Below are 19,810 nucleotides of genomic sequence, written 5' to 3'. Positions count from 1 at the left end.
AAAAAAAACACTGGTGGACACAGTAACAAAGTATATTTACTTGAGCAACTGCTAAAGTGAAGCAATTTTAGTATCCGTTCTTTACTTTTTGGATAGCCTATAATGACTCTACATTTCAAAGACAAATATTGTACTTTTGATGCCACTATATTTCTAAGGGAAAAAGCACATTATGAATTAACCAATTAAACCCCATTTCACATATAGTGAAAATAGCTAATATTTTAACCATTTATATATTTTTGAAAATCTTTTTAATGTCTACATTTTAATAAAGCAATGCATTAATGTCAAAAAGAAAATTATGTGTACTTTTGAATACATGCATTGTTAAAAATACTGCAGTACTTTAACCCAAGTATACATTTGACAGCAACTTTCACTTGTTGTCAGTAATATTTGACCAGGAGTCTATCTATATACTTTGACCCAACTACTGAGTTTGAATACTTTGCTCACCACTGTAAAACACCAAGATGAAGCAAGTCTACCCCAACAGTTATTTTCCGCAATGTTTTCCGACCTTGAGGAACACATCAGTTTGTCAGCAAAACTGAGTCCATTTGACCCTTCTGTTAAAGATACTCAGGATTTTACCGACTACAGGCCAATGACTAGTTCTACCCTACATGCTGTATTTTAAATGCCCAACATGAACCCGATTTGCTCACTTAAAAATTTGAGTGATCAAGTCCAGCTTATATTGTAGAGGCACACAAACACACCCAGTAACAAAAAGACAGTCAAATGAGTAGGACACAGTTTCCCCAAACTCTGCTCAGCAACATGATAAGTCTTTTATTTGCAATGCTCTGTTTCCTCATGTTTCCAGTTTCCGATGCAAAAAGAAGCAATAATTCCTTAAATAATAAAGAAAGCAAAAATATTTACAAAATTCCAATAAAACTAATAATCAATGGATTATCTAGAGCACCTCTCTGCATCTGGACAACTGCCACCTCTGCTGGAAAAGGATACATGGCATTACATCAGCAATTTGTTTATTATTTCTGAAAAATAAAACTGACAAAACTTTTTTTTTTATTATATATTTACAGAACGCTCCTGAAATGTGTTTCCACTTAGAGTAGAAAAGGCTTTCGGATCATTTCTGCTGTTTTTCTTTTCTCTTTCATCAAGTCAATTTCTGTAGGTTTCAAGTTTTAATGGTTATCATTTATTAAGTGTCCTCTATGGGGTGGGTTGGGGTTTCCTGACCACAGAGGACAGCATCAGCCCACTACCCAGTTCATGTAAGTACAGGAGAGGTTAGGATGAAGAGTCAGGGTCAGGGTTGACTACTGGGGATGGGAGAAACGATGGCTTTGAGGAAGCATAAACACCACTCCCCTAGTAGTCAACATCAAAGGTCACAATCAAGTCCTCAATGTTTCTGTCCTCACAGGTCCCATTGTAGTAAACAGGAAATGGAAAAAGGAAGAAGAGAGAAAAAAGAAAACCTCTGCTTAAACCCCCCCTTCCCCCATCGGATTACGGTAAATCGGCAACGTACATTTACTCTGCCGATGTTTCTCCCACTGCCATGATCAATAGAAACGCACTTCAACCATGCTGCACACTCCAATAAGAAAGGGGGAAATACATTAGAGCTCTGTGTTCGATTGGACATCACGCACATTATGGCAATGACAGCCATTCCCGAAGAACATGCTACGTGACACTTTAGGATGTTTCACGTCTTTAGCGTGTCACATAGTATGTTGCATAATATAATCATCTAGAACCATAAAAAGAGCAGCGTGTTTGTATTGTTTCCCACAAAGAAGTCAGAAATGTCTTACACAATGACAAGGGTGGGTGTGGTGTAGGTGGTGGTGGGGGGGGGGGGGGTAGTTCACGCATAGTTAAGCAATCCTGCTGATCAGTTCTCAGGTTTATTTTTTTAGGACACTCGTCGTTGACAAGCAGACGAGAGAATGAGGAAGAGAGAAAGAGAGAGAGGGGGAAGGAGGGAGGGAGAGGGAAATAGAGAAGTGATTGTTTGTCAAGATTCCCTCTCTCAAAACTAAACATTTACCCTCATTGAGGATTGAGTCAGTCCGCCTCTTAGGCAATATATATATACATATATAGATATATATATATAATTAGTTCATGTCTCTCCACAGCCTGCTGCAAAGCCCATCCCTTAGCCAAAGGGGTGTGGGTTTAGGGAGGAGGGGTGGGCCCAGCATTCAGGAAGTCTCTAGTCCTTGTCAGACTCGTCCTCTGCCTCACGGAGCCAAGTGAAGAAGGCGGTAACCGACTTCAGGGCCACGCCCTTGCCTGTTTGCTCGGCAGGGTCCTTGCTGGACTCCCACTTGTAGAAGGCCTCCTCTTTGATGACGTCCTCGTCGTAGAGGGTGTCAAAGAACATCCGCAGCAGGTCTAGACAGGGAGGGACAGACAGGAAGAGGGTTGACGGACGCCGTTCATATTGGCTCTAGCCGGCTACACAGTAAAATCCCATGTGTTCATTTGCAATCCCATGTGTTTAACCGAGAGCACAAAAAGGGAACCAAATGTTACATTTGTACACAATTTTTCTCAACGTCAGGTCCGGTGACCACTAAGGGTCCAAATGGAACCTTGCAGGTCTAACTCAGAGAGAATGCTCTCAGAGTTAAATTAACACAGAGAGTAGATTAGGGTCCCAAAGGGGGTCCATGGGCTAATGCATATCAAACTGAGGGTCCTGGAAATTAAAATGGTTGAGAACCGATGCACTAAGAGTTTAATGAAAACTGGGGATGTTAATGAGTGCTTATTGCTGATTAGGGGAGACGGCGATACTCACTAGGAGGTTGCTCCATGTGCACCATGAGGGCCTGGAGAGCGTAGAGGGCTTGCAGCTCCTTGTGCTCGTCACTCAGGTACCTCTGCAGGAGACTGGCTCTCTGGGTGATCTGATCTACATCCACCTTGTAGGGGTTCTCGCCTGAAGGGAGGAAGAGAAAGAAATGCTGGTTCATATAAATTGACTTGTTAAAAAAAAAAGGCGGCATGGGCTCGATGGCTACTCCCATACACAGTCAAATTTAGAGTTCACAAACTGATAAATTAACACTGAGGATTTTACTGTGAATTCCCAGTTTTAGGCATACTTACATATGATGGCTGACTGGCATATAGATGTCATCAGAGCACGCACAAAGTGGTTCCAAACAGTCTGTTGCTCATCCATGTTAGCCTGGATGAGCAAAACAAAACAGGTGAATATTCAAATGTTGTTGTTTTTTTCATGACAGTACTTGCCGGAATAATTAAGCCCAGAATGGCATAATTTCATATAGTAGTATATAATATAGTAATTTCACCTCTTGACACACCAAAAGCTCACAGATTGTTTCTCCAATATACATTTTCAAATTTCAAAATATGTGACTGATGTTTAGTTACAACCAAAATACTGTATAGGCTAATACTACTGTACACTAAATGGGCAGAGTTATTGATCACACAGCCAGTTGTTGCATATTTACTTATGCAGGTCTATTAAAACAATATTATTTATTTAGATCAGTCATGCACATCCCAAACATATTACCCACCTCAACCCAGTCTCGGATCCGCTGGTTGTTGGCTTTGTCCTGGATGAGTCGGTCAAAATGTTTGCCGAGCTCCTCTGCACTCAGTACCTTCTTCTTCTTGGTCTCCTCAGACGCCGGCTCCTCACCAAGAGTAAACTCCACCTTCTGTTAATGGTGCACAGGGCACACACACAGATACCTCAATCAAAACAGATTCCTCTTCAACCAAAAACTCATATTTAAGATCCGCAGTTTGCTTTTCCATTTTAATGTTAGATTATAGATGGACTGTTGTATGATCGTACAGACCTGTTCTGTCACAAACTTGTTGACATCCTCATCCTTGGGCAAGAAGTCACTCCAGTTCAGCTCATCTTCGGCCCACATAGCTCCGACCTTCTTATGGGTCTGGTGGAAACAATACAAAATGTTATCAACACAAATACAAGTAGATTTTTGTGGACATGGACAGTGATGTTACCAACACAAATACAAGTAGATTTTTGTGGACATGGATGGACAGTGATGTTATCAACACAAATACAAGTAGAATGTTGTGGACATGGACAGTGATAATAAAGTGCTTAAAGTCATACTGTGTAACATATTAATAGTATAGTATTTGTCTTTTGGGCAACATCTCTGGTAGCTTCATTGTCACATTACACATCTGTCTATATGGAAGTACCTCTCAAAAAAGGAATGCTGCAGGGCCCTAGTGCCCAAGGATATTTTGGAACAACAATTTGTCAGAAACGGATCAACTTTCCAGTATATTTCCAGTCGCGAATAAATAGAGTTTAATAGTGTTTAGATAAGTTGTCAAAAAAACATTTATGTGGAATGGTTATTGTGAGAAATATACCAGTGAAAGACTACATAAAAAATAACTTTTACAGTATGACAAAAACAAGGCAAAAACACCCCTCATAGAAACACCTAAATAAATAACTGAATGTGAAGTATGCCCTATAAAAGTAGAGGACTACCCATCAGTGATGGCAAATATTCAATTATTAAAGATATGGCATCCCAATTGGAGCCACTAGAGGCAAAAAGGTACACAAATCCTACAAATGATCTCTTGAAAGTCAGACGAGTGTGTTGCTGGGACAGAGAAAGGTCGATAATAAAGTAGATTTTCTCCTGATTTGTCCCTCCGAAAAAAGCTATTTTAGTTTAAAAATCTTGGGAAGATTGAGTGGCTTGTGACGATCGGGTCCAATATTTAGTTCAGTGACCATGGGGCTAAAGAATGGTTCAGAAGCTGTGTTCAGGTTCACTCTTCCATTGGAAATAATAAGACTCCAACCTGCTTCAAGCAGATACAGGAACTAAACCAGAGAAGGCATGTCTTTCTTTTTTTTGTCTTGGGGTGATGGTCACGTACCATTCCTTTGCAGAGCAAGGTGAGGATCTGGACGAGAAGCACACCAGCCAGACCCATAGGCACTAGAGGCTTGGAGATCTCCCTGAATACACAATTCACACAAATTAAGATCTCACCAGTTTATGCGTTATGATTACTCTGTGATGGTGATAAGGACTACAGTCAGAGCCTCACCTGAAGAGCGGTCCCATAGGGATGCCTCCTTCGTGAAGCATGGGTGTGATGAGCTCCGCCAGGTAGAGCCAGAAATGGGGGATGTCTATGGCCATGTCCTCTCCCACTTCCAGTATCTCCTGTAGCCTACAGGCCGGCAAAGCAAAGCAAGGACGGTTCAATATCACCTCAAGTCATTTCTTCTAATCTTTTCAGGTCCCAACACATTGGGGAAGTACCCGAAGGCAACATCTTTACCAGTGGTAAAGATCAGAGTGAAATACATGAATAAATATGCAGTGTATGACCCTCATCTCTCTCACCCTTTGTAGTACTGCTGTGTGGTCAGCGTTCCAGCCTTGACGAGGTGCTGCAGCAGCAGGCCCAGGTGTTCCCTGGCGATGGTGCTGCGCTCGAGTGTCGACTCCAATCCGGTCCGCACGAACACGAAGAGCAGCGAGGCACAGTTGAGCTCCGCCACACACTGCAATGCCTCCTACAGTGCCCAGAGAGGAGAGGGGGAATCATAAGACATCATGATGGTCATTTAAAAAGACACCGCCTCCTATACAGTACTTGTACACAGCCTGACAAAGTAATTTTTCATAATAAGTGCAAACGGTCACCCGCTTTGTACCTTCAAGTCATTAATGTGCAGATACTCCTCTATGATGGCGTTGGACTTCTTCTCCAACTCATCTTCGCTCAAGGCGGGTTTGGAAAGAGCAGGGGGAGGAGTGGGGGCGTTTTCACGCTTTACTGTGGGGGGGGGGGGACAAAAACCTTTTAAGTCTCATCCCATGCCTCTCTGGTATTTCGTCACATTATGTGCATAGTTCTATATTACAGCACTTGTTTTAGCTTGTGCTTCATGACACCTCTCCCTCTCTCTCATTCCACAAAGCCATTCAGAATATGCAGCCCGCCCAGCCCCAAATCCCCAAAGTTTCTGGTGCTGGCTATACCTGCAGGCTCCTTGCTGTGAGCCCTGTCTCGGCTTCCTCGGTCCCGGTCATCAGTCATGCTGGCCACACGGCGCACAGGCTCTGTGGAGCTACGGCCATCTCCCCCGCGGCCGCCACGCTCCTCAGACTCTCGACTGAAGCTGCGCTTGGTGACGGGCGGACGGGCCCCGTCGTCGCGCCCTTCGCGGCGCTCGAAGCGGTCAAACCTGTCACTCCGGTCTCCACCACGCTCACGGCTGGAGCTGGATCTGAGGGACAAGAAACAAAGAGTCCAGACTGAAGCGGGTGGATACTGGAGATGGTGAAGAAATGCAGTGAGGGAAAAAGGTGAAAGAGAAGAAGCAAAACCAAATAGAGATTGATACGGGAGAGGACTTGATGATTAGAGCTGTTGTCAATGAATACCTCTGTGGGACTTTGCGGTCAGACTCTGCAGAGGACGACGAACCAGACTGCAGGGCCGAGAAACGGTTGACGGTGCTGGTCGCTGGACGACCCGAGTCTGCTGCAGCAGCAGCAGCTAGAATAGAGCACATGAATCACCCTAAGAAACTGATACCATCTTTTGAGACCAATACTAGACTCGCTTTGAGTCTATGTAAATATACATTTCCTACTGCTGCCAATGATGCCATACCTGCCTTAAGAGTTTTATCATACCTGCTGTTCTACTTGTACTTTAACTTTATTTATACCTTCTCTATAATATTTTTCTTATCATTATCATTTATTAACTTCATCCAGCATTATTATTCTTTTTAAATGATCTTCTAGTTATATTGTATTAGCGACATTACAGTAGGGCGTCTAAGTACACTGTGACTGTGTCAGGCCTTGAAGCTGGCCTTGAAGCTGGCCATGAAGCTATACAATGATGCCAGTGGTCGTTCCACCAGGCATCCTGCCCGGTCCGTGGTCAAATGACCAATGTGAAAAGGACAAGTGGCTTGGGTACATCTTACTACAAAGAATCTTATTATGATTACAGAGTGCCAACAAAACAACAACCCAGTGGTAGATGAACAACTTGGATTAAAAACCCTTCAAAGATTATCATGGGGATGCATTTTCCCTCGTGGGATTAATATACTGTAGGTCTAAACAGTCTCTGCAGAACATGTGCCACCAAAATTTTCCGCTGCATGTACCTGTATGAGTAAAGGGACAAATACTGTAAAACCATCTTGGTTCTTGATACATGAACATCTTCACATATCTTACCTGGCTCTCCACCACCACTGACTGGTTTGGCTCCGGTTGTTCCTCCACTACTGCCTTTGCCCCAGCTGCCCCACATGCCTTTGCCACCTGGGCCCAGTATCTGGGTGTCCAGAGAAACAGGCTAGAAACAAAACACAGGGTACAAACATTTAGGCCAATAGATGAGGAATGGCAATTTAAAAGCACAGTGCATTGTTAAGTAAGTAGTAAGTAATTAAACATAACTCAGTGATCCAATTTATACCGGGGAAAGCATCTGTGTCATTTTATATTTCTTTGGCTATTCAAAGATAGCTTATATACAAGCGCGCCGCGCGATGAGCTATGAACTTGTTCTTTTTTTTATTAAAAAATCTTTGGCTATTCAAAAATAGCAGATATACAATGAACTTGTAGATCTGCTTTTTTTTTTATCGTGAAAAAAATTAGCAAAACTTTAAATATATACATTCACACAAATGTTCTTTTTTTTTATAAGAACTTCCATAAACATTGTTAGGATTTAGAAAACATTTGCAGAATCGGCCGTAGGTCTTAATGGGTTATACACTACTACAGCCTGGGCTTAATGAAGGTACTGTACACATACCTTTGTGATCTTGCTGAGGCGGGAAGGGTCAATGGGCCTGTTCTTGGTGGATATGGGCACTGTATTCCAGCCCTCATCCTGGGGCTGGCTACCCCGGCCACCTCCTTCCCGGCCTTCCCTGCCTTCCCGGCCGCCTCCTTGGTTGTCCCGGCCACGGCCCCCCATGCCTCCTCCCATCCTGCCGCCTCCTCCTCCTCCTCCGTCCTTCTTGTTGAACATCTGCTGCTGGACCTTGATCTGCTCCCTGTGTTCCTCTAGTTCTGCGTCCTTGTGGATCTGTTCGATGGTCTTAGGGCCCTGGTCCCCTCTACGAGGTACCCATGAACACTATGGAGAAACACGGGGGAGAAAATCTCTTAAATGATTTGACGTTTGAACCGAGGAGAGGAGGCTGAAGAATGGGGTTGATGAGTTATGAAGGATAGCAGGACATGTTGAGGAAAAGGAGTTTGAAACCAGGGCAGCAATTTAATTGTTAATTTATAAATTCTATCCTACCCTTCTGAGGTCTATGAGGTCCTGCAGCATGAAACGGATTCTGGACGAGGTCTTCCTCTCCTTGATGATCTTGTCCATTTGGTTGAAGTACTGATCCATTCGAGGCTGCGAGGGACAGAGAGATAGAGAGACACTGAAACTACCATTTAGCAGAAAAGAAAGTTGAAACTGTTACAGTGCTGGACTGTTTCAAGAATCATCCTTAGCCGCTCAATCCCAGACACGTTGCTCAAAAGAAGAGTCATCACTAGAGATAGTTTAATGTGGAACGTTCAATAACCAGCATCCTATTCCCTTGTGTGTATGTGTCTGCGTTTGTGTGGGGACATGTATATGCTCTGCTACCTTGGCTTTCTCAAAGTCTAGGTCCTTGCCAATGGTGGAAAACAGCCTGCAGAGGCACTCCAGAGACTCTTCGTCGTGATTCTTCAGCAGTTTGACCACGCAGTCGTGCATGATGGCCTCTGTCAGCATCTTCAGCTTAAAAAGCTCGCCGATGAATTTGATGTTGCCCAGCGAGCGCCGGCGGGCCTGGTCCCTGGCGCTGGTCAGCTCCAACTGCAGGCGCGGCTGATCCTCCTTTTATCAATTATAAACAACAAAAGTAAGGCTGGGCTCTGTCTGGACTGGGGTTTTTCTCCCAGTTCAGTCACTACTGCAAACAAGAGAAAATGTATGCGTATCATGATGGGTGCCAAAAGTTATATTTCTATCCAAATAGCAAATCTTAAATATCATATATATCTCTGGTATCCGGCAGGAACCAGCCAACTCCAAAATGTTGGAGTTAGGAGGTTTTGTTCATCATTGATAAGAACAGCTGAATGGACCTCCAAGTTCACAATAGGTTGGAGGTCAAAAGGGGCTGGAGTCAGCTAAAACAGCTAACTCCGGTGGACTTAGCTAGTTTAGCAAAAATTTGAGGATCCAATGGATTTAGCTGGTTTTGTCAGAAGCGCTTTTTAATGCTTTTCATTGGTTCAATATTTTTTTTTACCAACACACAGATGTAAAGGGTGTTCAATGGCCCTGATTTATGGGGGAAAAAATGCAAAAGCGTCAAAATGGAGTTTCTGCCGGACATCAACAAATAATAAAATACAACAATAAAATTTGTGAATTTGGTCCATTTCCAACAATTGGGCTGATGATGGATTCACTGAATGCTGAGCGCTAGCTGCTCCTCAGCCGCTCAATCCCATTAGTTATCCTTAGTGGCCCAGACACATGGCTCAAAAGAAGAGTCATCACTGGAGAGAATTTAATGTTGAACGGTCAATAATCTTATGACCCCACAAATCCAATCATAACCTTTTGATTAAATGAGATGCATCATAATTTGCATTAAAACCACTTGAGATAGAATGATGGCTTTAAAGTGTTTCTCACAGGTTTGGCAGCCTCTATCTCCTTCTGCTTTTTCTCGAAGATCTCGTCATCGTCCTGGTCCTTCTCAAACTCCTTCTGGCAGCGGTTGAGCAGCAGCTTGCGGAAGTTCACAGTGACTCCTGGCTTGTCTGAGGTGGGGACTTTCAGCTGAGGACATCAGAGAGACATGTTAGGATACACCCCAATGGAAAATATGTTGCCTTGTCTAATAAAGACAAGGGGGGGGGGGACATACTGTAGCACAGGGGTGCTGCACACTGGAAATTAAAGATCTACAAGCTCACCCGTCACACTGTAACATGTTGTAAGCTTGTAGATCAGCCATTTATAGTGCATGCGACAAGATGTGCAACCAAGTATAAATCAGGCATCAGAGATGTGTGGTTGACGCTTCGTAGGTTGCTTAATCCCATCATTAGCAATCAGTGGCCCAGGCACTGTTCATCACTGAAGCAAATGGACTTCAGAATAATACATATATTAAAGTAGAAATGATGACGACTCACCCCCATAAGGCAGCGGCACATGTTGGCGTAGGCCACAGAGAAGTTGGGCTCCGAGATGGCCTTCTCAAAGATGAGGTCGATGACCCCCTTGAGCCTCTCCTCCGTGTCGATGGTCAGCTCCGTCACCTGCTTCATCAGCTGCTGGAACTTCTGTGGGGTCAGCTTGTTGAGGATGCTGCGCACGCACTTAAACAGCTCCGCCGTTTTAGAATCTTCGTCATTTCCTTCCTCTTTTGCGGTGTCCTCCGCGTGGGTCGGCCGCGGCTTCTTCACCGACGGCTTCCAGGCCTTCTCGGCCTTGTTGAGCTGCACGTCATCGCCGAGTGACATGCTGGTGATGATGATCTTCCTTGGCTCTTTCCTTTGGCCCTGCTGTGAGCGACGCTGACCTATCGGCTGAACGGATGTCAATTGGAAGTGGATCGGAGAAGAGGTGGAGATGAGAAATGTGTGTGTGTGTGGTGGGGGTTGTTCGGGGGCATGAAGGAAAGGAGAGAATAGAGGGATTAAGTAATAGGTTAAGTTAATGTGGCTACCATCTGTGTCATCATTCGCAGCAAGCTTCGTGCCGCATTGCGAGCTTGTACGTCTGCAATTTTTTAACATTTTAGAAAAATCTTGAAAGGGACAAATTATTCAGTAGCCAGAACAAACATGCAATTCACTCTTACCGGGCCTCGTGGTCCTCCTCCTCCTCCTCCCCCTCCTCCTCCCCCCCCCTCCTCCTCCTCCTCCTCCTCCTCCTCCCTGCGACTGTCTTCCCATGTTGCCCAAGTATGCAGGAGTAAAGTCAGGGCCAGCGTGAGCCATGCGAGCAGGGTCAGCAGGACGCATTGGAGTCTTATTGGCCTACAAGACATACAGAGAATGTTTTTTATGCAAGTCATAAAACTACAAAGTATGCAAGCAAGTTATTTTTATGAAGCCAACATTTCCCAATCAGTTATTCAACAACAGTTAGGTCTGCTCCAAGTAAGTTGTTTGGTTAAGAGGCTTTTACTCTTACTGTAAAAATATGAATTTGCTAGGCAGCTAGGTATTATTTGCCTGTTATACACACCTAGTCGGAATCAGTAAACATCACCATTCAAACCAACATTAAAAGGCCCTACTCTGCCCACTACTTTCTTTTTTCTTTCCACTTAAATTGTATTCATTTTTCATGAAACAACACACAAGACAAACAGTTACACATCACATATGTTGTCAGACATCATCTTATATATAAAAAATAAAATAAAAGGACAAATGCTGTTCTATGTTAATAGGAGATTGCGGACGAAAAAACAGGAGTAACATTGAAGAATAAAGAATAAAAACAAAAAGTGAGATTTTAGCTCGTTTCAGACTTTCAAACAACCAGTTACATTTTTTTTCCTGCCCACTACTTTCAAATGTAACCGTGTGCAGAGGCCCACATACCGTGTCCAGTACCACATCACTGATGACAGGCAATCCTTCAGGTTTGTTCATGCTGGCACCTTTAAACTGGAAGGTTAGCAGGAACTCCCTGTCGTACCGCTTCTTATCCTCTGGGTCAATTGGCCCTAACCCTGAAGGAATAGCAGAACACACAGTGTGAGACATCTGTACTGGAAGGGTCCATCCTGTCATCTTTAAACACAAACGACAAAGCTATGCCCACTGAATTTTAACTTACATGGCACGACTTGAAAAACGGGTAAATATTTAAATCCGGTACACACCTCCTTTGTACTGATACTTCTGCTCAGCGGGGGTAGCTGTGGGTGGGTCAGTCTCTGCATTCTGCTTGTCTTCTTTCTCCTCCCAGGTCCCCTCATCTGGAGGAGGAGTGAGAGGTTTGGCCAGAGCGGCGGGGACAGGTTCGGCCTGAGTGGATGAGGGCTCAGGGGTGTGCTTCACCTCCTGCTGCTCCTGGATGGAACAAAACCACAAGTTGACCATTCATTTCATTATGAAGTCATTTTATGATATAATTTTAAGTCTGAGATCGTGTTGCAATATACTGTCCTTCAGTCATCTTTGTATACACGCCATGTTACGCGGACATCAACGCACCTCTTTGAAGGCATCCAGGAGGTCTCCGATGGCCTCCTTCTTGTTCAGTTCCTTCATGTTCCTCTTCTTCTTTGGCACAGACACAGCAGCTTGTGAAGAGATGGAGAGGGTGTTTATGTTAAAAATCCAAGTGGTGATAACTTCAAATGTTAAAATGTGAAATTTGACTGCTTTGTGCTTTACCTTGCATAGTAGTTTCCTCTGCAGGGCAGCTGGCAGAGGTAGGGGCGACTTCCTCAACCATCTCCTTACCCTCTTCCTCCGTCTTCTCCTGGGCTGGCGCTGCCACGGCAGCAACAGGTGTGGGTTCCTGAGGTGGAGATGCGTCTGACTTGGTGAGAGGTGTAGTGTCTGAAGAATCTGCCAAAGCCTCGGACAGGTCCTCATCCATGTCCTGAGGAAGGCCGTTAGAGAGAGGAGGCTCCTCTTTGTGCGCCAGTTCAGGTGCGGGTTTGGGTTCAGATTCGGGTTCAACGGCGGGGACAGAAGTCTGGGCCAGTGGCGCAGCGGTTTCCTGTGTGGAGACTGGTGGCTGTATGGCACACTCAGACTCAGAGGAGGTCTCACTCATTGTCTTTGTAGGTGGAGGAGCAGCTTCGCTGGTTGCAGTCTTAATCGGGGCGGCGGCCGTGTGAGGGGCTGCAGGCTCTGCCTCTGTTTTGACAACAGCTGCAGGCGCCTCCTTTTCGGATTTCTTCTTCGCCTCCTCTGTATTCTCCTCTTCCTTCTCTGGTACCACTACCTTCTCAGCTGCTGCCGGAGCAACCTGCGGTTCTTCCTTTTTCGTGGGGCCCTCTTTAGCTGCAGGCGTCACGGCTGGCCTGACGGGAGCATCCACGGTGTCACCAACGACAGCTTCTGGCTCTGACGGAGGAAGAGGACAAGACAGTGCTGGAGGTGAGGGAGACCGAGCAGACTGCTTGTCCTCTTCTTCTGGCGGGGTTGGCGCCTCCGTTGCTGGCGCCTCTGTTGCTGGCGCCTCTGTTGCTGGCGCCTCTGTTGCTGGCGCATCTGTCACTGACGGAGTGACCAGCTCAGCGGGCGGGGCCATCTGGGTGTCCGTTTCTGCTTTGACCTCGACGGCGGGCTCTTGGTCAGCCATGGCAGGGGGGGGGCGGGGTTTCAGCTATAGCAGCAGGTTCCATGTTTTCATCTGGTCATTCAAACACATTGAAGAACAGAATGAGGGCAGGTGGTAACAAACGCATCATTTTACAGATGTTTTTTATAGAGACCAAAGGGCCCACCTGTTCTCGTCACCGCTGTGACGGGCTGTGTAACTTCACCGTTGGTCTGGACAGGGCTTCCCTCTGATGAGGAAACCTATGAACAAAGAATTTAAATATAAAGACAAATATTGGTAGTGTTGGATTAAAATTTAAAGGTTCTTCCAATTATTTAGTAGGTTATTGTTATGATAGAAATTACTGTATTCTCAGACAAATACTTATTAACAGTATTGCACAGTAACTGGCTGAGCCACCAGGAACCCTAAATAAATAGACAGACCAACGTACCTTATAGCAAACAAATCTAATATTCAACTAATCCAACTTAAGAGTGAGAAATGGCTTAATTCTAGAGTAAACTTAAATTCTGATAAAATGTGTACTGTATACTTATGATAAACATATTTGCTGTGTCATGTAAGCCAGAACAAACAAAATGCCTAGGATTGGTAATGGAATTGCAATAGTGAATACAACAACAGGGCAGTATTTTTTAAGTTAAACTTGATAGGATATTGTGGTCCAGTAGTGCTGAAGGGACTGCACTTCTTGGTTCAAACGTTGGACATCAAAAGCAGAAGACTATAAAGGTGCATGTGCTGCAAAGTCTTACCTGTGGGGGAGTTGGAGTGGTGGTGGACCTTCCACCTGACATGATCTCCTCTGTGATATCACGTCCACCCTGGTTGGGGTCTCGTATTCTGATCTATCAAGAGAAAAGGGCAAGTACTGGTTAAGTCTCCACTACACACTGATCCCACATCCCAATCCTATGCAAACGATCCTCTCCCCACTGATCTATAGCAGCGAACCATCATAATGAACACTATTGTCATTTTGAGGCAAAAGGGAAAGTTCCACATTGAATGGACAATAAAGGTCCCCTCTAGTCAACTCATCCGCTGCCCTTTTGTTGGGATACACTACCGGCTTGCGCTCCCTCTTGGGCGGGCCTTGTGGCTGGGCTGGTGGCTGCTGAGGGGGCGGAGCTTGTTGCTGTTGCTGGACGGGGTTGATCATGACGGGCGCGGGCTGGACAGAGGGTGAGTACTGGGTCTGGGCTGGATAGTATGCACCGGCTGTAGGGTGAGATGAGGAAAGAAGAGGGGGCGAGAGAGAAATGGAAGAAAGAATTTTAGCTATAACATCCAGGAGGAATATGCAGTGTCACACAAACAGACTTCCCTTCAGGATTTTGCAGTTCTGCTGTAATTACAACAGCAAAAGTTGCTGTGCGTCTCCTTTTTATTTTTTCTTCTTTTTATTTTGGAGGGGGGTTGCAAAGCAATCTGTGGGGTTTTGTTCTAATCTGAAAGTGTAATCAGTGGCCATGCTTGTTGAGGAGATCAAAGGAGCCTGTGATGACATTTTCAGAGGGGCTGCTGATTTGACAAAACACAATATAGTCATCATACAACTGCGAATTCCTGACAGGATGTAAAAGAGGACACAGACACTAAAAAGGAGAGGCCACACCGAGCGCCAATCTAAGCCCTTCACAAAGCATGCACTGACAAATACAAACTTAGCCAGTAAAAAGGTACATTTATAACTAAAATCCTACAGGCATACAAGCAGCACCACTGAACACAGGGAATGCCATATGGTCTTTGCCACTGAAGCGTGCTGACCAACACACAAGCACACACTACTCACCGGGGTAGCGCTGGGAGGTGAGAGGAGCACCGTGCAGCGAGAGACGCCCGTTCTCTCGCCCGCCCCCTCTCCCCCCACCACCCCGCCTCTCCCTCGCAGCAAGAGAGGGCTCTGAACCGACGCCGCAAAGGAGAGGAAGGCAGCGAGAGGGAGAAGAGAGGAAAGGAGGGCAGGAAGAGACAGATGCAGAATGAGTAAATGAGAGGAACCAGAGAAAGCAGGGTGTTAAGGCTGTGTCAGGTGAAGACTGCAGATAGAAAGAACACAGACTGAGAAGCAAAATCAAGCCAGACCTCCATACAATTGAGTGCTCACCACAGAGTGGCGTGCTGCTGTTCCAGAGAGACAATACACAATGCCAACCTGCCAGGCAAAACCATCCAACACTACCATACCAGAAGGTTTTTCACTAATAGACATAGATCCAAACCAGAAATGCTAAGTTGCAGTTAAATCTAGAGTGCAATAGGGTCTTTGGTTTTTGAATCAAAATAATCATGTTTGTTGCATGATCACTGTGGTTATGGTTGTGCTTGGCAGGCATGAGTCCAACGCATAGCCACTTACCATAAGCTTGGTATTCAGCAGGGCTGGTGCCAGGATAGAAGCCTGCCGTGCCAGTGGTCACAGGATACTGCTGAGTAGGAGCCATAGTATATGGAGCTCGATACTGCAGAAAGAGAAATGGGTACAAAACGCTGTTTGCCAAGGATGGGTCATGATGAAGTTCATATATTTTAATGCGTCTCCAGTTCATCGTTTCCAGATTGTCAGTAGCACAATGTTCAGTAATATGTGACTGGATACTTGTGTAACAGTTATGGGTGTAACAGTTTACGATTCGAACAAGTGGTTCAGTATATTTTGGAACATAAGTATGATATTTTTATTTTACTTTTTTTTTTGCGTGTATTGTTCAGTTCGTAGCCGAACTGAAAGCCTTGTACCGAACGGTTCAATACGAATAGGCCTACTTATATTGTTACACCCCTACTAAAAGTACAAAATAGTTTTTTTCAATGAATGAGGTGCAACCATGAAGAAAAAAGTTTAATGGTGTGGACATCCAACCCTATCAAGTTCTGGTGGGAAAAGAAAATGCAAAAAGGAAGGATATCCACACACTGAAAATTACACTCCCAATAGTTGAATATCAAACATTTCGGACACATAGACCTTCATCAGGCATCACGACTGAGGAAAGTCTGTGACTGAAGTGTGATTATATAAAGCTTAAAGCCCAATTTATGCCTCTGTGAAAATGTGTTGTGAGACCTGTCGCCCGACAAAAATGACATCTCAGACCGAAAAAAAGTGTTGACACTTAGGCTCAACTTTCAGGGTGCCGATAACCTTCCCTTTTGAACATGAAACCAACCTGTCCAGGAGGGATGAAGTAGCCCTGAGGGGACCCAGCAAAGGAGAGCTGTTGCTGGGGAATCATCATCATTTGGGAGCCAGGCTGGTACACGTGAGTGGGTCCCACAGGCCGCGGGCCACTGCTTGTCTGGACCCTGGGAGCACTGGTGGGCATTGTCGGCCTGTTCTGATAGTAAGGCTAGAGGATAGAAGAGGGTGCACAGAGGGGGGTACAGAGAATATAGTAGTCAGGCACCACTTTCAACCTGGCTATTTGGGGCATGTTTTGGTCATGACTAAGGTTTTAAAAAATGATCCAAAATGTAAAGAATTCTTTGAATAGTGAAAATGGCAGATCTACAATCTGACAACGCGTCACGATGCGACTTGTGAGCTTGTAGATCTGCTATTTTCACGTGACTCTGACGTACATCAAAATAGCGTTTAAGTGCCGTGCGAACATATCAGAGTACACAGGGTCCTACTAAGCTACATCTCGGATGCATGGGTGCGTGTGTGAGCGGGTGCGTGTGTGAGCGGGTGCGTGTGCCTGTGTGTGAGTGCTTAGTCAACCGAGAGCAACTGTCAATGTGTCGTGCAAGTTCACTTCTTGGGTTACACAGCGTCTAAATTGTATAGAATTTCATTTCGGCCAGCACCACTGAGGTTTACCAGAGACGGGAGAAGGAGGAGGAGAAGATTAGGAAGAAGAAAAATGCCGTTACCTGTAGTGCTCGGTATCCACCCTTCACGTGCAGAAAGCAAGAGAGAGGGGAGTGAGATACGGGTGAAAATGAGGACGAAAGAGAACGTGGAAGGCAGAGGTGACAGCGCGTACGGATAAGCAAGTATAAGCAGCAGCGGCTCATCACTCAGGCATCAAGAGTGATAAGCTCAAACTACATCTACAACACATGCAACTCTATCACAGAAATACACAGAGGGCATCTATAGTGTAAATAAAGTCATCCAAGGTTGCCTGTCTGCTGGTCTCACTCCAGCCTTCATCAGCAGAGCCTGATTATTACTAAATGGGCTTGCGAGAAGTTTCAATGAGGTGAGAAGTGAAACGAGAAGACCATGCATCCCACAAAGAAATAGGCATCTCTATTACATCGGTTTGGTTTTATATGTCAAGTGCAACAGGAATATTTTACTCTTACTAAACACAGGACCTAATCCTCCACTAATGATTAACACTAAAAATGCATGCATCACACTGGGAAGAAGGAGGACAATATCGAGGAGAAGTGATTAGTGTTAGTACCTGTTGGTGTAAAGCACGGGGCCCTGCCGCAAACTGGTAGGACAGCGAAAGAAAGGCAGGAAGACAAGAGCGACAGCCAGAGAAAGAGAGAGTGCAAATAGACACGGAGACACACTTTAACCAAAGCCTTTAAGCATAGACAGCCTTGTCAGAACACCAATGTGAAAATGAAGGAATGAGAGAGTGACACCCTAAACAAAACCTATCAAATGCTTTAAGACACCAGTGAGCATTAGGAGAAGGACATCTAAACATGCACATAGCGATACCTGTCTCGGCTGAGGTGCAGAATTCATTTGTGGAGGTCCTGGGGTTGCAAATACAAGCGAAGTGGGCTGTCCAGGGGGATAGGCAGTCTGAGCAAAAAAAGAAGAAGAATAAACTAAAATGTTAACAAACCTCCTGCAAGTGTCAAAACTGCCAAAGAAAGCTATATCATTGCATATAACCCATTAAACCGGGAAAGTATCAAAAATAGCAGCTATACACGCTTATACATCTGCTTTTTTTGAACATTTTTGGAAAATGTTGAGTGTGAGAATGGGACAACTGGCTCTCACCTGTGTCAATCCAGGGGAGGGGGAAGGGTGTGGGACAGATGAGGGTCCCGTTATAGGCTGTGGTGGTTTGTTCATTTCACGTGCTTCTGTGGTTCTGCATTAGGGTGGCGCTGACTTGCCAGCCTACCTATGGGTAAGAGGGGGGAAAAAAATAAGCTGATGTAACTACTAATAACTATACTAAGCGACACTATAAATCTGACTTACTTCTGGCTTGGATAAAACATGTCCATGACACATGTTCATAAATAGTCAAAGTACATTCAAATAAGAATGCTAAATTATATTTACCAAAAGTGGTGTTGTAGGCCCTTGTAAAAAATAAGGGGAAAAAATTCAAATACTATTTCACAACCTGCACAACCCCATGAAGTCATAATAAACATTTTGGGTTGAGGTCTGAAACTTGAAAATTAGACAATTTCTGGCCAAGAGGGTGTGGTATATGTCCCCTCCTATGATAACACTGATGATGATGACCCCTCCCATAGCACTGTTTTCATTTAGCTGTGTATTATTCAGCAACTGGTACATATACTTGTATTATTTCCAATAAGTGAAATGTTAAATTAAACCAGTGGCAGGTGTAAATAATTTCCTAAAGAGTATGTCCACTGCAATTCTAAGCAATAATATCCGCAGTCCCACAATTAGCGCATCTATCTATTGATCAGAACCCAGTGCTGTTAAAACTGCTCTGGCAAGAATATCTCTCTGTATCACATTGGCATGTGTTATTTCAATATTTGAACCCAAAGCTAATACACAATGCATCTAATATCACGTTGTGTACTTAATTTTGTTCAAATGGATTTAAATAGCAGCTACGATTTCGTATTCAACATAGCTCATGCCTGACTGAGAATTTGGACTGGCCAGGATTTGAGTGTGAATTTAGGAAAATGGATACCTACCTCAGGTCAAAGTTCATTTACAGTGTTACCAATGGCTTCCCTACCCCCCTGCTAGCGCTAAATAGACCTGACAAAATTCTTCTGGTGACAGTCAAAACAACATTCCATATGTATCACACGAAATATTTGTCCTGACTATCACTTGGATCACCACCCTAGTCCCAAAGAGTGTCAAATGCATCTGATCGGGAGTCAATAAAGTGATCATGACGACAATTCGTGTGGCAGACGTGTCATACACTATATCCACCTGCTGGAACAGTGGCTAGCATTAGGCTAGCTGCTGTAAAAAGCAGCTCCATGCTGGATCTAAACGGGAGCGTCCATCATGTAATAAAGCCACCATATGGTTATCCAGCAGCCGGCACTGAGTGACAAGAGAGCCGTTTAAAACCCCGACGGTGCTTATCAGTGCGCTCAGGTCACGTTGTGGCGTCAACAGTCGTGCGGTGGATTGTAAATGGAAAAAACGTTATTGGCCAATAACTAGACGTCGATTCACAGGTTGTGTAAAAAGCTACGTTGGTTAGCGTGGTAGCACAGC

The 19,810-nt window shown here is 44.7% G+C and overlaps 1 protein-coding gene across 1 annotated transcript; it reads right to left on the bottom strand.

Moving 5' to 3' along the window:
- Positions 1-773: 773 nt before the first annotated feature.
- eif4g1a (eukaryotic translation initiation factor 4 gamma, 1a) lies at positions 774-18,442 on the bottom strand. The gene is given in 30 exon segments (XM_080439539.1): positions 774-2,388; positions 2,798-2,938; positions 3,109-3,190; positions 3,552-3,695; positions 3,840-3,938; positions 4,921-5,002; positions 5,095-5,220; positions 5,397-5,569; positions 5,711-5,832; positions 6,039-6,286; positions 6,444-6,558; positions 7,260-7,380; positions 7,849-8,175; positions 8,347-8,451; positions 8,692-8,925; positions 9,736-9,882; positions 10,242-10,630; positions 10,913-11,090; positions 11,664-11,794; positions 11,948-12,137; positions 12,282-12,370; positions 12,465-13,395; positions 13,397-13,434; positions 13,529-13,604; positions 14,124-14,216; positions 14,438-14,589; positions 15,734-15,836; positions 16,545-16,724; positions 18,062-18,148; positions 18,353-18,442. Coding segments are annotated over 30 exon segments (5,160 nt in total). The 5' UTR covers positions 18,428-18,442; the 3' UTR covers positions 774-2,206.
- Positions 18,443-19,810: the final 1,368 nt, after the last annotated feature.

The sequence above is a fragment of the Gymnoscopelus braueri genome, assembly GCF_963280865.1.
Source record: "Gymnoscopelus braueri genome assembly, chromosome: 10".
Lineage (NCBI taxonomy): Eukaryota > Metazoa > Chordata > Actinopteri > Myctophiformes > Myctophidae > Gymnoscopelus > Gymnoscopelus braueri.
This window is presented reverse-complemented; position numbering and strand designations above follow the sequence as displayed.